This window comes from Pyrus communis, chromosome 6, assembly GCF_963583255.1.
Source record: "Pyrus communis chromosome 6, drPyrComm1.1, whole genome shotgun sequence".
NCBI classification, from domain to species: domain Eukaryota; kingdom Viridiplantae; phylum Streptophyta; class Magnoliopsida; order Rosales; family Rosaceae; genus Pyrus; species Pyrus communis.
Window position 1 is genome coordinate 3,073,880 of NC_084808.1, and position 17,440 is coordinate 3,091,319.

Consider the following 17,440-nt stretch of genomic DNA (forward strand, 5'->3'; position numbering starts at 1 on the left):
ACTCGCTCGGTGATCTGATATGCTCCAATATACCTAGAACTTGGCTTACCTTTCCTTCAGAAACACCCAATCACCAACTTTATAAACCTTGTCACCAACTTTATACACCCTGTCAGTGGCATGCTTGTCCGCTAAGCTCTTTTGTTGATCTTGGGCCGCTTTCAGGTTAGACTTAATTACCTGAACATTTTGAGTAGTCTCATCTACAATCTCGGGGCCCACCAAAACTCTTTCTCCAACCTCTAACCAACATAGGGGTGTATGACAAGATTTACCATACAGTGCCTCAAAAGGTGACATGCCTATACTTGAATGAAAGCTGTTGTTGTAGGCAAATTCCATTAAATCTAACCGCTTGTGCCAAGCATCACCAAACTGCAACATCGAAGATCTCAACATATCCTCCAACGTCTGAATGGTCCTCTCTGATTGTCCGTCTGTCTGAGGATGATATGCCGTACTATAAAGTAATCTCGAGCCCAAAGCTTCCTGAAAAGCCACCCAAAATTTAGAAGTAAATCTAGGGTCACGATCTGAGACAATACTCATTGGAACTTCATGGTACTTCACAATCTTCGATATGAATAATTCAGCTAATCGGCTTAAAGAATACTTCTCCCTCACTGGAATAAAATGTGCTGACTTAGTAAGCCGATCAACTATCACCCAAATGCCGTCATAACCATTATGTGTACGAGGAAGCTTGTACAGAAAATCCATAGTAATGTTTTCCCAATTCCATTCTGGAACGGGAAACGACTGCAACAACCCAAACGTCTTCTTCCTTTCAGCTTTAACTTGTTGACAAATGGTACACCTACTCACATACTCAGCTATCTCTCTTTTCATACCCGGCCAATAATAAAATGGTCGAATGGTATGATACATTTTAGTACCAACTGGATGCATTGCATAAGCTGAGATATGTGCTTCATCAAGAATTGCTTTCTTTAATTCTAAATTATTCGGCACATACATTCTACTCTCCTGCATAAACATGCCATCACTTTCTCAAATTTTGAAGTCTTTCTTTTTCCCCTGATTCCTTGCTTGAATTATTTCCTGGGTCTCTTCATTAACCATCTGGGATTCAAGTACACAATCAATTAAAATTGGCCTAACTTGAAAATTAGCAAGTAAGGCTTCCTCCCGATCTTCTACCTCTAACCTTACTCCAGTTGACCTCAAGTCTGCCAAAAAAGAACATGACTAGCGTACAACGCGTTAATACGGCCCTGAGATTTTCTGCTAAGTGCATCAGCTACCACATTCGCACGACCAGGGTGATAATCAATCGTGCAATCATAATCATTAAGTAGTTCCAACCATCTCTGCTATCGAAGATTAAGATCCTTCTAAGTAAAGAGATATTGAAGACTCTTATGATCCGTGAAAATCTTACATTTTTCTCTATAAAGATGATGTCTCCTCAAGGCAAATATAATGGCTGCTAACTCCATATCATGCGTAAGGTAATTCATCTCATGAGGCTTTAATTGTCGTGAAGCATAAGCAATCACCCTACCATATTGCATCAGCACACAACGCAGACTATTCAAAGAAGCATCACTGTAGATTTCGAAATTACCACTATCATCTGGGAGTGCGAAAACAGGTGCATGAGTGAGACAATACTTCAATTGCTGGAAACTCTGCTCACAATTATCATCCCACTCAAATTTAATGTCCTTCCTAGTTAACCTCATTAGTGCTAAAGCAATCATGGAAAAATCCTTTACAAATCGTCGGTAATATCCTACTAAGCCAAGAAAACTTCGTACCTCTGTGACGGTTCGTGGCTGCTTCTAATTCTCCATGGTTGCTAGCTTTCGAGGATCCACCAAAATACCTTGAGCAGATATGACGTGTCCCAAAAATGCCACTTGATCTAACCAAAATTGGCACTTGCTAAACTTAGCATACAATTGGTGTTCCCTCAATCTTTTCAACACCAAAGTAAGATGTTGAACATGCTCAGATTTAGACTTAGAGTATACCAGTATATCGTCAATAAAGACAATGAAAAACTTGTCCATATATGGCTGGAATACTTGATTCATCAAATCCATAAAAGTTGTGGGTGCATTTGTTAATCCAAATGGCATTATCAGAGACTTGTAAGGACCATAACGAGTCCTAAAAGCTGTCTTAGGGACATCCTTACTACTGATCTTCAACTGGTAATAACTAGACCTCAAATCAATCTTAGAAAATGTGCAGATGCTTCGAAACTGATCAAAAAAATCGTCTATACACGACAATGGATAACAGTTTTAAATTTTTACCCGATTCAATTGCTGGTAATCAATGCATAGCTTCAAAGTCCCATCTTTCTTCCTCACAAACAACACTGGAGCTCCCCAGGGGTGAAGTACTAGGCTGAATAAAACCTTTATCCACTAGTTCTTGCAACTAAATTTTCAATTCCTTCAACTCAGCAGAAGCCATTTGATAAGGAGTCAAGGATATAGGATTTGTACCTGGAAGCAAATCAATAGTGAACTCCACATCTCGGTTTGGCGGCAATCCAAGTAAATCATCAGGGAATACATCAGGAAAATGCCTGACTACCTTTACTTCCTCCACGCTACTATAAGCAACATCATTCAAAATAACGCTATGTCTCACAGTAACCTTTTGATATCCCTGGCAACCTTTTGATAATAGCCTTTTTGCTCTCACAGCAAAAATAACGCCATGTCTTACCCCACTCTGCTCACCTACAAAAGTAAGCACAGGTAATCCAGGACGATGGAAGGTAACTATTTTTCCATAGCAATCTATATTGGCACGATTATAATACAACTAATTAGTGCCCAAAATCACATCAAAATCAACAATATCTAACGGATAATGTTAGCTGGCATAACTACATCCTCCACCATCACTGGACATCCTGGATACACACAATCGACATAACATCTTTCCCCTCTAGGCATAGCAAACTCTAAATCATACCCTAGAGGTGAAGGGTGAGGTTGCGTCACTTGAGCAAATGTATGAGAAATAACAGAATGTGTAGCACCACAATCAATCAATACTCTAGCAAAATAACCAAGGATATTTAACGTACCCATGATCAAGTCAGGATTATTTTGAGCATCTTGTAGAGAAATATTATGGATACGGCCCTGGGTCTGCTATCGTCCACCACGACCTCTGCTAGTTTGACCACCTCGACCCTGCATATTACGCCCCTGACTAGGCTGACCAGATTACCTTGAAGATCCTGCACTACTAGAAATGATTTCTCTTTGCTGGGGCTGTCCTCCCTGGTACCATTGAGATCCACCCGCTGCAATGGGAGAATACGGCATATCACCTTCAGAATACTGAGGATACCCACTCTGATAATAGGGATCCTAAGGATACTAATATTGCCCTGAAGCATAAGGAACAACGTCACCCTGATAATGGTAAGCACCACCACGACCCATCTGACCAAAACCAATAGACCTTGGAACTTGCTGGATCGGCACTGGTGGTGGTAAGAAAGGCTGTTGGGGCCTCTGCTGATTCTGAGGACAACTTACAGCTCTATGTCCCACCTGCCCACAAGTGAAACATCCACTGTTGCTCCTACACTCTCCAAAATGCCTATTGTTACATCTGCGGCACAATGGAACTCTTCCTCTACCAGCATCCTCTTGTCTCTGGCCTCTAGGACCCCCAGAAAATCTACCACCTCTACCCTGACCTGTGGCACTAAAACCTCCGTTGGAAGAACTGGAACTGGCTCTACTTCGCTTAAAGCTCTGGGTCTTGCGAGGTCCTTGAGATGCTTGACCTTTACCTTTATCATCTTTCTTTTGATTGCCATCATTTTCTTCTTCTTCACTCTCGCTAGGCATATTCTCAGAATCTTCAATCTTCAACAAAATCTTATAGAACTCCTGATAAGTATCGCAAGGAGTAGTGGTCGCCATAGAACGCCACTTCTTCTTAGTACCCAATCTGAAACGACGAAGCATCGCAACCGGATTAGCAGCAACTTCTAGATGATAACAAGACAAATTAGTGAATCTTCTGTAGTGCTCATTCGCCGTCAACTTCCCCTGCTTCAAATCAGTAAATTTTTGCTTCTTGTGATCAATATACTCAAGGGGAACAAACCTTTTCTGAAACAACCGTTTAAACACTTCCCAGTCAACAACTTCCTCTAGGGTCAAATGAGGAATCTCCTGTCCCTACCAGGAAGCCGATTCTTTACCTAAGAACCATGAAGTTGTCTCTAACCACCTTTCAGAAGGAAGATTCCCTTGACTTTGCAACACTCGAAAAGTCTTTTCAATATGCTCAAGCCACCGCTTAGCTCTCTCATATCCTTCATGACCCTCAAACTTATCCAGCTTTAAATTATACATGGTCTCTAGAGGAGTCCTTTGAGGAGGTCGGAGCGCAGACTGAATAGTAGTAGCAATAGCTTCCCCTAACTAAGCTATATCAGGGAAACTAGGCTCAGCTGAGCGACGGGGTTCTCTACGAGGCGACATAGTTCTGACAGAAGACACCAAAACAATTAGAACACTCACAAATAGTGCAGGACTGCCAAACCTAGGCTCTGATACCAAACTGACACACCCCGACCGAAATCAAGGCTTGCTGGCAGTCACGTGAGAGTGACGTAGCCATGTGCACAGTGCGGAAGTATAATTAATAAAATAATTACGAATAAATAAAAACCAAACTACTAGATAAACTACTTAAAGTAATACGCTACTATAAGGCTAAATGTGATAAACATAATCAGATCACAAAAAGCCTAAGTGCAATCTAGTAGGACGAATACTAATTACACAACACCCAAAGGTTTTCCTACATTTGTGATGTTCTGTCAGAACCACTGTCAAAGTCCTTGTGATCCACCAAAGCGTCTCTACCTAAAACCTAGAGGGGCGCAAAACAGAAAGTGTGAGTTGGCAAAAACAAAGCTTTTCAAAATAATTTCATTCTCAAAAGTTTTAACCCCTCTCCGTAAAACCTGTATAATTTCCTAGAAAATATAATATATGAATATATCGAAATCATGCTCAAAATAACAACATTCATAATTATGCCATAACGAATTTCTCCACATAAAGTACAAGTAAACTAGCTGATATCAATCAATGCAAATGATATGTTAGCCGGAGTCACGTAACGTGACCTGTACGGCTGAATCTAGAGCTCGAATCCACATCTCAACAACTATACCTGCACACGAGTCGGAACCACCTAAAGTGGTCTATAAGACAGGATTGGGTGTAAATAAATGCGCTTAAGTGCTACGATCACGCGAAGACTGTGCAAATAATCGCGGGTCACCTACGAGTCGGAATTACTTATAGTGGTCTGTACGACAGGACTATGCACCTAACTTGGATCCAAGATGAGCTTGTGGTGCGGGAGGTGAACATCACGTGAAGGACTGTGCCCTAACTCTGGGCGGGAGCACTAACACCGAGGTGCAGGTTTATGAGCTCTCAATGCATCTCACATAACCACTAATTTACAACCATAAACTATAAATTACCTGGCACTTACCTGTGCGTCCGCAGCACCAAACATACATATATGCAACTACTATTGCATACATAAATAGGCAGACACTTTGCATGGCATTTTAAAACATATAAACATTCAATTTCATTTTCTGGGAAAAATTCTCAAGTATATAGGTAAATACGGACAACCAAAATCCCACTCACTGGTATGTGGATGGGTCATAACCCCCGAGCCTTGAGTGACTGCGCTCGTCTTCAGGATAAGTCTCATCTATATGCGAAACAACTATAAAAACGTCAATTTAAAGCACATAACCAAAACTAGGTAATAACTTCTCATACAATGCTCAAATGGGGTGTTTGAATATACCAACGTGATTTACTCAACCTCACAAACATCCCCATATTTTAAAAATAATTTTCTGACCACCCACGCGCCGCCATGCGTCGGCCACGTGTGGGCACGTGCCAAGCACAATGTGGAAACCCTAGCGGCATTAGGGAATATTCTGTCCAAAAGCAAGCATATTCTGTTAAAACTAACCTGACGCCGTTAACTGCTGTTATGAATAGTCCGTTAAGATTAACGGAATATTCGCCTTTCTTCTCCGGCTAGTCGCCGTCGCCGGAAACTGGGAAAAACTTTAAACCTTTATATCTTAGTCGTTTTTCATCCAAATTTCCTGAAATTTGTACCAAAATGAAGCTTACAATGGGTAGAACAAAACCTTACCAACTTCAAGCCCTGAAATTCGCGGAATCTTGCCAGAGAAACCGCGATATTCTGGCCAAACCTGCAACTCACTGAACCTGGGCTTCCTAATGTCCAATTTCTTCCAAAATGCTTCTCTGAGCTTCGTGAGAGTGTCTTAAAGCTCACTGTAACATTAGAATCCTCTGAAACCTTCGTATTTACGTATGCATGAACAATACCTCGAATTGGGATCTCGATGTCTCGGGTTTTCAAGGGTCTCACGTCCAACCACCACCATCAATCGACTTCGGAGCTCGAAAGGAGTCCAAAAACACTACAATGATCACAATCCGTGCCAGAAATGGGTGGATGGAAGTTTATCCGTACACTTTGACAGAAATGGAAGAGAGTTCGAGAGAGAAGAGAGAGAGAAAGGTCCATGGGTGTGTGTGTGTGGGTGTGTGGTCCTAGATGAGTCAACAACCAAAAGGAAACAACTAAACAACACCCCACAATGGCAACTAACAACCAAGGGCAAAATCGTCATTTCACACCTACGGTACAAATAATTTGGAACGGGCTGTCACATTTTAAATGTATTTATATGGGTAAATTGACAAAAAAAAAAGTCAAATATTTGAAGTAAATGAATAATCTTACATCTAGAAGAAACCCCTTATAAACTAATTAAAGTAGCTGAATCCACATAATAAAATCGGTCTCGATAAAATTTACATTAAGAATAGAGAAAATAATATTTAATAAACAACTTATTGAATCACATTATTGCTAGCTCATTCTGAGGCTAAGCCCACTCCTTCTCCCTTAGTGTAGATAATATTGTTTGTTTAAGGAAAAAAAAAATAATCATTTGACAATTAATTTAATCACATTATTATTCGAGTACAAAAGACATTTTTTATAACTGGCATTACACGCGAATCACGGCGTGCTATATGCGACTTACACGTTTTAAATGTATTTATATGCATAAATTGATAAACAAAAAGTCAAATATTTGAAATAAATGAATAATCTTATATCATGCTAGAAGAAACCCCTCATTAACCAATTAAAGCAGCTGAATTCACATAATAAAATCGGTCTCTATAGAATTTACATTAAGAATAGAGAAAATAATATTTAATAAGCAATTGATTGAATCACATTATTGCTAACCTATTGTGAGGCTAAGCCCCCCTCCCCTTAGTGTAGATAATATTGTTTGTTAAAAAAAATCATTTGACAACTAATTTAATCACATTATTATCCGCATGCAAAAGATCACTTTTATAACCGGCGCTACATGCCTTTTAAGATGTTTTGAACATGTTTAAAAGTAAGAGAAAATAATATATAATGATCAGTTGATTGAATCACATTATAGCTAGCCTATTGTAAGGTACTAATTAAAAAAAAAAAGAAAAAAAAAGCTGTACAAAAAATTAATTATTAAAAAATACTTTTAAAATGATGAAAATACCCCTGCATTATTCGATGTATTATATTAGATTGTTTTACTTACACGTTTTAAATGTATTTATATGGGTAAATTGACAAAAAGAAAGTCAAATATTTGAAGAAAATGAATAATCTTAGATCATACTAGAAGAAACCCCTCATAAACTAATTAAAGTAGCTGAATCCACATAATAAAATCGATCTCGATAGAATTTACATTAAGAATAGAGAAAATAATATTTAATAAATAACTTATTGAATCACATTATTGCTAGCCCATTGTGAGGCTAAGCCCACCCCCTCCCCCTTAGTGTAGATAGTATCGTTTGTTTAAAAAAAAAAAAATCATTTGACAACTAATTTAAACACATTATTATTCGCTTGCGAAAGACCTTTTCATATAACTGGAATTACATGCGAATCACGGCATGCTACGCGCAACTTACACATTTTAAATGTATTTATATGCGTAAATTGAAAAAAAAAAGTCAAATATTTGAAGTAAATGAATAATCTTAGATCATACTAACAGACACCCCTCATAAACCAATTAAAGCAGCTGAATCCACATATAAAATCGATCTTTATAGAATTTATAATAAGAATAAAGAAAATAATATTTAATAAACAACTGATTGAATCACATTATTGCTAGCTCATTGTGAGGCTAAACCCACTCTCTTCCCCTTAGTGTAGATATTAATCACATTATTATCTGCGTGTGAAAGATTTTTTTTTATAACTGGCATTACACGGCTCTTAAGATGTTTTGAACGTGTTTAAAAATAGAGAAAATAATATTTAATGAACAGCTGATTAAATCACATTATTGCTAACCTTTTGTGAGGTACTAATTAAAAAAAAAAAGCACAAAAAAATTAATTATTAAAAAACACTGTTAAAATGATGAAAATACCCCTGCATTATTTTCGGATGCATTTGAAGTTTTTTTTCTTGGCAGTATTTTTCTCCAAATATTTTTGTTGAAACTTGGTGACACCAAAAACTTTATTCACCTTTAATGTCGGCTTTATTATATCTATACTATTATTAAGAGAACCCTCCCTATCAACGTTTTGCCACTTTTTTTTCTATTTTGCCCTCACTTTTGATATACAATACTTAGACAAGGAGGCCAAAATAGTAATTTTGTATTTTTTGCCCCTTTTTTCCTATTTTGCCCTCACTTTTGATACACAATACTTACATAAGGAGGCCAAAATAGTAATTTTGTATCTTTTCAGAAAATGACAATCATATTCTTGTTTTTCCTATTTTACCCTCACTTTTGATACATAATATTTACATAAGGTATATGTGACAACCCGTCCTTAATTTTACGTTTTTATTAATTTTAAAAGCGTGAATTGATGAAATTGCCCCACAGGCAAGGATATTGACTTCCGTTGATCATCGTCTAGAGAAACGTATGACTTATTCTATTGGCGTATTTACGTAGTACTCAATGGTATGAACATATAGGCGAAAGCTGTTTGCGAGTCCATATTATAACGGTATAGTTACGGACGTTTGAAATAGGTTACTTACATTTTAGATTATAAATTATTTGAACTCACTTCATGGGAAATAAGCCCAATCGATTTCAAGGAAAGAAAATAGGGACCAATCAGATAAAGGAAAAGAAAGCCTTCAGCCAATCATGAAAAAGGAAAGAAAAAAAAAAGGATATCTCCCCTCCATTCCTATTGGCTATTCTACCCACGCCAAACCAGTTTCGACCTAGTTCCAAATCCGGTGAATTTCCGCCATTTTTATGTCGAATCACCATCATCCAACACCTGCAACCTCTCCCTCAATCTCTCCTCTACCATTTCCGCCCAAGATCGAAGGGTTTTAGGTCCCATTTTGTGTAGAACTCCACTGGAGCACCGGAGTTGCTCGATGGCGATTCCTTCGTTCCGACAAGTTTCACCACCTACCACCACTCCTAATCAACTCCCCTTGGACCCAGGAACAAAGCCCAACCAGTGATAGGGGCGTTGGAACACCGAAGAAGTCGAATCGACGAACACCTATTTTAAGGTTTCTGGCGGATTCCTAGCGATTTGAGGCTTTTTCTAGCCAAATTGGACTTGGCCACAGGTATAAAAATTGCTCTGCTCAATGAGATCTTTATTTCTGTGAAATTTGAGAATTTTTAGAAATAGTTGATTTTTCTAGCGGGTCGGGGTGACTGTCGTCGCCGCCATTTGCGGCGGCGTGTGGGTCGAGACCCCACTTGCCAATCTTAAGCTAATTTGGATGCCCTGATTCCATATGTGAAGTCCAATTATCGAAATTCCATTGTTTGGGTACAATTTCGCTAAGGTCCGCCACTTGGTCATTATTTGAATCGACGATTCAATTGTTGGATCGTCACCAAACTTTAGCAGCTTATTATTCATGATATTTGAGGACCTTGGAAACTTACATACATGAATCCGACACACAGATCTTCCTGAATTGGATTTGTAAGTTCGTAAATAAAATGTTGACCGCCATTTGAATTTGCAATAGGTGGAGATCCAACCGTTGGATCGTAATGAAACTTTAGTATGATGTTTTAAAAGCATAATGTGGATCTTTTGAAGTTACAGATTGGAAATTTGAGGTGCAGATCTTCCGGATCGAGTTACGTAGGGTTGTGAACCCTACCGTCGATCTTTGATCGACGGTTGACTTTTGGTCAATGGGTTTCAAATCATTTTAGAATGTCCTTGGAGATGTGCTTGATGTAAGGTATGTGTCTTATCAATAAGAATTCTGAGATGTGATTTGATAATTGTTCTAGGCGCCGATCATTCCTGATGCCTCAATATTCGTGTTAGGGAGTTATAGCGCGAACTCCAGGTGAATGGGTCTTTTCCTTTTTATAGTTTATATATATATATATATATATATATATATATATATATATATGATTGATAGTTTCCAAAAATACTTTCGAATTGATTCATGCACTTCATGCCATGATTAAATTATGTTATGAGAAATGTTGCATTGTTGTGAAATACCAAGATGATCCTACCGGATGCGCAGGTAAGTTCAGGTAAGTTTATTATGTTGAAGGAATTATTGCATCATTATGGCATGGTTATACTCATATAGTTCACTCATCAAAGCTACACCCCAGTGTTAATGCTCCCGCCCTGGGCTAGGGCTAGCCTTTACGTGAATATTCACCTCTCGCACCACACGCTCGCCTTGGATCCAAGTAGGTGCTAGCCTGTCGTACAGACTACATTAGGTAGTTCCGACTCGTAGGTGACCCGCGTATAGCACCAGCGTCACGTGATCGTTGTACTAAAGTGTTTATTATTACACCTAGCCTGTGGTACATGTCACATTAAGTGACTCCGACTCGTGTGTTAGCTTAGTCTGATGAGCGATAGGTGCAGTCGTACATGTCACATTAGGTGACTCTGACTAACATGCTAGTATAGATTACTGAGCACATGATCATATCTATATTACTGTTGAGCTATTCTGTTGTGGCATATTTATGGACTTATAGTTAGCATGCATTTGATTTTCATACTTATACTTAGTATGATATTTTGGAAACTATACATGTTTTACGGCTAGGGGTTATAACGTTTTCAAAAAGGTTTTTTTATAAAACTTAATTTTTAGGCCCACTCACCCTTGTTTTTCACCTCTCCAGGTTTTTTCTACTGAACGGTTGTATCAACGAGGATTCTTAGTGAATCACAGTATTGGTGGCTACTTCTGAGGGTATAATCCTTATCTAATCTACGGTACTTTACTCATGCTCTGACGTCACATGTGAAATGGGTTCATTGCCGCTCACCAGCACCCTCTTATAATTAGGCACTTTTAGGTTTAAATTTATTCACATTTTCCACATCACTACACTTTATGGCTTCGTCACCTTCCAGGTGTCGGCCAACATAGCTCGATTCGGAGTCTTAGTGGACATATCGGGTCGGGGTGTGTCAGTTTGGTATCAGAGCATAAGTTGGGCAGTATTGCATTCATCACACGCGTGATGTAAGCATTCTAGGTTCTTGAGCCTAATTTTCGAATCTTGCCACCTCGTCGAATCACGAAAAATGTGTTAGTTTTCCTTAAGTTTTGGGGAGTTTTGTCAACTAGTCGACATTTTAGAAGATCACTCTGGTGAACGCCTTAGACTTAAAGCAAAGAAATTCCCTGCCAAGGTAAAGTGTAAATTTGAGGCAAGTTGATGGCCCTAAAGCAGGGCTAATGTATCGATAACTATGTATCAACGGAGACTTTACCAACCATTTCCATCTTTATTCTCCAGCCATCAGTACTAAACCTTTCGATATTGGGAATCATAAATAATTTTGATTCCTGGGTAGTATCTGTTAGAATACCACCTATTAGAATTCTTTCAAAGTCTACTCTCTTTAAGACTCTAGAAATGTCTCGTCTGACAATGTGGTGCTAAAGTGGTAGCACTCGACGAAAGAACATCTTGGGACAATCACTTTTGGTCCCCGATAGCACTAATCTTTTCAAACGTACTAGTGATCATTCCCATTCTTCTACAAGAAGATCGACTTTCATTTAAGTCCGTTCTAAGGTAGATTGTTAGCAAATTCTATTTCTCGGCCTTAGGACATTTCAATCAATACTAGTTTCCCGAATTTATTTGGGGATGTACTCATCATTTCGACGAGCATAGCCACAGGTGTACGAGTTGTTATACCTACAATCAGTAGAAATTCCTAAAGTAGTAAGTATTTCTCTCTAGAAATAACTGAACCACCTCATCAGACCTTTTCCTTACCAATTGTCCTAAACTATCCACCTGAGTGGGCTCTAAACTGTGATCAGTCCATTGTAGCACTACTAATTGACAATATTATCCCATCTCTGGGAATTGTAAACCAGTATTCAGGCGGTATGACTTCTGATACCGGACATATATACTAGTAGCTGGGAGTGATACCTTTATACCAGAACGCTGGTTCACAATTTCAGGATAACAAACAATATTAACATATTTAAAATGCATGATTAGCGGCGCGAATGATAGATTGGTTAACAATGACTACTTGAGCTGAAGAAACTAAATCTCGGAAACTTAGGAGCAAGCCTTTTAGAAGGACCATAAACTCGCAGTTGCGTTAATTGTTTTACCCATCTAGGTAACTAGAACATTCTCGACCATCCATCCTTGTGGTCACTTCCATCCATAAGCATTAGAATTGTGGTCACTCCCACAAGCATTAGATTGAATCTTAGGGTCATACCTAGATTCTAGCAACTTCCTCGAGTGACGGAAAAAAAAAAAAAAAAAAAAAAAAAAAAAAAAACGGTTATCCCCCACTCCGAGTTGATGTCTAGCCAACCCACCTTTGTAACTCGAGTTTTCTTCCATAACCTGACAAATTTGTAGTAGCTTTGTTGACGACTTACTGACCTACTCCAGTGACGAATCTAATCTTTAGACATCGACAGTTAGCTTTATATCAAATTCCTCAACTGTTAACTTTGATTAAATTGGTACTTTTCTCGGGAGACGTGATCTTCGCAGATGATATTCCTTTCTATTTCCAAAAAGATTGTAGCGGAAGAAAGTAGAAATTCTCACAAAGTATTGTGAATTTCAAGATATCTTTGGTCTTATTGATTTTATCGACAATTGGTTAGCGATTTTTCGGCTATAGTGTTTTTCCTCACTCACAACTGAGAAAAGTTAGTTTAGTTGTGATGTTAGTTATGAATAAAGTTTCTGACAACCGAATTGTTGTCTCAACCTACCTTTGTGTTACTCCTTTCGATGACATTGACCATTTGGAAATCCATGATGACGTGTTCTCTAGATGTTTTGACTGTGCTAAGGCAGCATGACTAAGAATCGCTTATACTTTCCAACGGTTAAAACCGTTCAAAATGAGCTATCCTATTCATGGCTTAGAGTCAACTGTTATTATCTTCATTTGAAATATCAGATGACACTTCTCGGTGAGAAACACGTCTAGAACCTTTACCAACCTTAGATTTCTCAAATACATCTTTATTTGAGATAAGCTAAAATTTCTGATAGCAACGATGGAAGAACCAAATCAACACCTACGATTGCACTATTATGTATTACTTAGGTGGTGCAAACGTAGTTACCGAACACCTTTAGCTTGTCTTATTCCACCTCAGTTGAAATTCACTAGTATTGTTTTGACGTTACCTATGAGATATCAATAAATTGTTTGGATGGTTATAATCATTTCCTGTATTTGTATAAGGATGGGAAATATCACCATAAGCTTCCAATACGAGGTATATTGTACATAAGGAGTTATGATGATGTTTCAGTGACCATTGACCAACGCGACAAGTTAGCCTACTTTCCATTGGTTCAGAGGGACCACATTTTAGAACACTTGATAAAATTCCTCATTCTTGAAATTATCAGATTTCTCGGGTGTTTAGACCAGCGTCTATTCTGATGGGGATTCCATATGCACCTCTTTGTGCTGGAAGGTTGTTTGGGCCTGAAATAATATTGTTGGGCCGAGTGTAGGTTTATGCTCGGCCCAAAGCCGTGCCAAAAATACTATGGGCTGCCTGATGATTTCGGGCCATTTAGCAGGGATGGTCAAGTCCTATCGCAAGAAGGAGTAGTTCAGATAAGCAAAAAGGGTCGAGGAAGTCCTGGTGCAATTAGGATTCTCGACCAACAATGAATAAAGCCGCAAAATGGTGAGTTCAAAGTCCTAATAGGAGTAGGGTTGTTCGAAGCAAAGTTAGAATGAAACAAGAACTCCCAATCCAGGTGGGAGTTTAATTCGATCTCAAGGAGTTAGTGCTATAAATACAAGAAATCATGCAACAATTGAGGACCTTCAATTCAACACACAATTGCCTTGCGCAAAACCTCTCAAATAGCTTGAGATATTTATTTTCTTTTTCTTGCCGACACACCTTCAGTTTGGATAAACAGCACTGTGGAGGCAACCGGCGAACACCTTCAGTTTGGATAAACAGCACTGTTGCCGTAGAATCAGCTGACCGAGGAGCACCTTCAGTTTGGATAAACAGCACTGCGTTGAGGCCGATTGGTTACCTATCCAAGTCTCAGCCGAGAAGGATTTTCGAATCCTTGTTGGCAGAGGTCACCTTATTAGCCTTTTCGGCGAAGTAATGTGTTACGAGCTACGACATTCGGCGTACTGGACGCCGAGTGATTTTATGATCGGATACTCATAAGTGAGTTTCAGAGTTCAGCATTTTGACGGCTCAACCACATTTACCATCAAGACATACATCTTCTTTGAATATTCGTGTCCATATAGTCTGGTGTCGATTCGACGTGCTTATACTCTTATGAATATAATCACGGTGACCGAATCAGGCACCGACGATTTGTGAATTTCGCAGAACTAGCAGCCTTGTCTTCAGGCTTTAGAACCCAAAGACCGAGAGTGTTCCTTCCTCGGTCGCAGTCGCAAGATAGAGAAGTCAGCAACGTACTCAGCGCAACATCAACAAATTCTACTCCTTGGCCAGGCTCGGCCAACGAGTTGGCACGCCTTGCATTCAACCGAAGGACTTAGTTAGCTTAATAGTTACTCGGCCTGCGCGCCGAGTAGGTTTTGCAGTTTCTAGAGTCAACATTTTGGCACGCCCAGTGGGACCTTATGCTAGACCCTCGGAGTTCATGACCATTGAGACCCGATCCGTAAAAAAGAAAACAATCATGGGAAAGTCAACAACTGACTTACCAGTGCAAGGCCTTGGGCCGGATTTGCCTCAGGCAAAAAATTCGATTATTGTTGCGCCGCCCGAGGCTACAAGTGTGACACGCCGAGATAATGAAATATGTCTCGGTGGATAGCCTCGCAACCCAGAAGTTCCTAACCAAACAACAGGCATTTTTGTTGGAGGAATAGTGAAAGATTGTGACGAAGATGGTGGGAAGGGTTTTGATCTGCCAACGAGGTTGTTTCTTCGAAGACGACTCGACTAACAATATCAACAGGTCGAGCAGTCGATTGGCCAAAAAATGAATGATTTGCTAGACGCAATACGAAGCAACAGTGACACACAGACCAGGATGCTCGAACTATTGGTCAGTAAAGCCTTCAAAGATGGCCATATTGGCCAACCTCGGCAGCCTTCTTTTACAAATGTGCCAGTACAAGCCGAGAAAGGGTCCGCTTGGCTACAACCAATTGACTTAGAGAAAAGAGGCAGATCATGCAATAGATATGACAGACTGAACCAAGGGGAAGAAGCAGCGTCCGTCAATATGATCGAGGTCCAAAGAATGATCGACTCGGCCCTAAAAAAAAGGCCGAAGTTCCCAAAGTTCATCCACCCATACCCAGCTTATGTAGAAAGGTTCGAATACCCTAGAGGCTTCAAGATCCCCGATTTCAGTCTGTTCGCCGGAGAATCGTCCTTATCCTCGCTAGAACATGTGGCTCGATTCACGGCGCAATGTGGAGACGTCAATAGTGACTTCCATAAACTACGACTATTCAACTTCTCACTGACAGGGTCAACTTTCGCTTGGTACATTAATCTCCCACCAAACTCCGTCCAGAGTTGGGAGGAATTGGTCGAGAAATTCCATGAACAATTCTATCGACCAAGGATGGAAATGTCCGTTTCATCGTTGGCTAGGATGTCTCAAGCGTCCGACGAATCCCCAATAAAATACTTAACAAGGTTCAAGTCGGCCAGGAATTGGTGTCGACTACCTCTTCCTGAAGTTGAATTCGTCAGAATCGCCCTAAACGGTTTGGACGTGGAATACAAAAAAAAGTTTCTGAGGGCAAATATTCGAGATATGTACGAACTTGCTTAACACGTTGAGCAGTATGATTATTTGCTCCGAGAGGAAAAAATATTGAAGTCACCATCCCGGGGAACATTATATAAGAATCCTACGGTTAGCTATGCATTGGCCGAAAGCGAGGACCCCCAGTATGCCAATGTGGACGTGGCTGAAATAGTGATAGATAAACCTTACGTGTGCAAGGGGTTAGCTCAAGTTCGTCCCAAAGACGCTAAGACCCATTCGGCAGCCGAGGAGATGAGTAAAACATCGAAAGTTTACACTTTTGATATAACCAAAGCTGATGCAATTTTTGACCAGTTGTTGTTAGCAAAGATCATCAAACTTCGGCCAGGACACAGCATCCCTAAGGTCGAAGAATTAAAGGGCAAAACATATTGCAAGTATCATAATTCAAACAAGCATGCTACCAATAATTGTGTTGTGTTCTGAGACGCGATTCAAAATTGGATCGAGAAGGGTAAGCTAAAATTCTCGGAGAAACAGAAGGCGGTCGACGTCAATCCCTTCCTCTCGACAACAATTGGTATGGTGGACGCTCATTTTCCTAAAAACAAAGGAAAAGGGAAGGCCGAATATGTCCCGGTGCAGCACGTCTGTAGGCAGAATGGTCAACCAAGATTGAAAATTGATTTGTTTTCAAATGCACCACTTATGGAGCCCTCAGGGCCGGCCATCGATGAACCCATGACAAGTTCTAGTTCCAAAGAAACTCATGAATCAATGGTTTTATGCGACCAATGTAAAACATGAGTTGAACCTAAAAAGAGGGAGTTTTCGGCACCAACTTTAGACCCACCATCCACGACCGCTACAAAACCGCCAAAGGAACTCGGCGCCGGTCCACGACGGCGTCTTGACTTTGATGCGCCATTCTATAATGAGGATTATTAATCGCGCAACTCAAGCAGTTCAATTTCGTCAGTCGATCGAAAAACCTTCAAACCGCCTAGGCCACGAGACCAACGTTGGTATAGTTACAATTCCCCAACTGGCCTGTATATGGCG

The 17,440-nt window shown here is 39.8% G+C and overlaps 1 protein-coding gene across 1 annotated transcript; it reads left to right on the forward strand.

The window, feature by feature from the left end:
* Positions 1-15,634: 15,634 nt before the first annotated feature.
* Positions 15,635-16,864, forward strand: LOC137737379 (uncharacterized). The gene is made up of 2 exons (XM_068476832.1): positions 15,635-16,354; positions 16,454-16,864. Exons 1-2 carry the CDS (start codon positions 15,635-15,637, stop codon positions 16,862-16,864), a joined length of 1,131 nt encoding a protein of 376 aa, XP_068332933.1.
* The last annotated feature ends 576 nt before the right edge of the window (positions 16,865-17,440 follow it).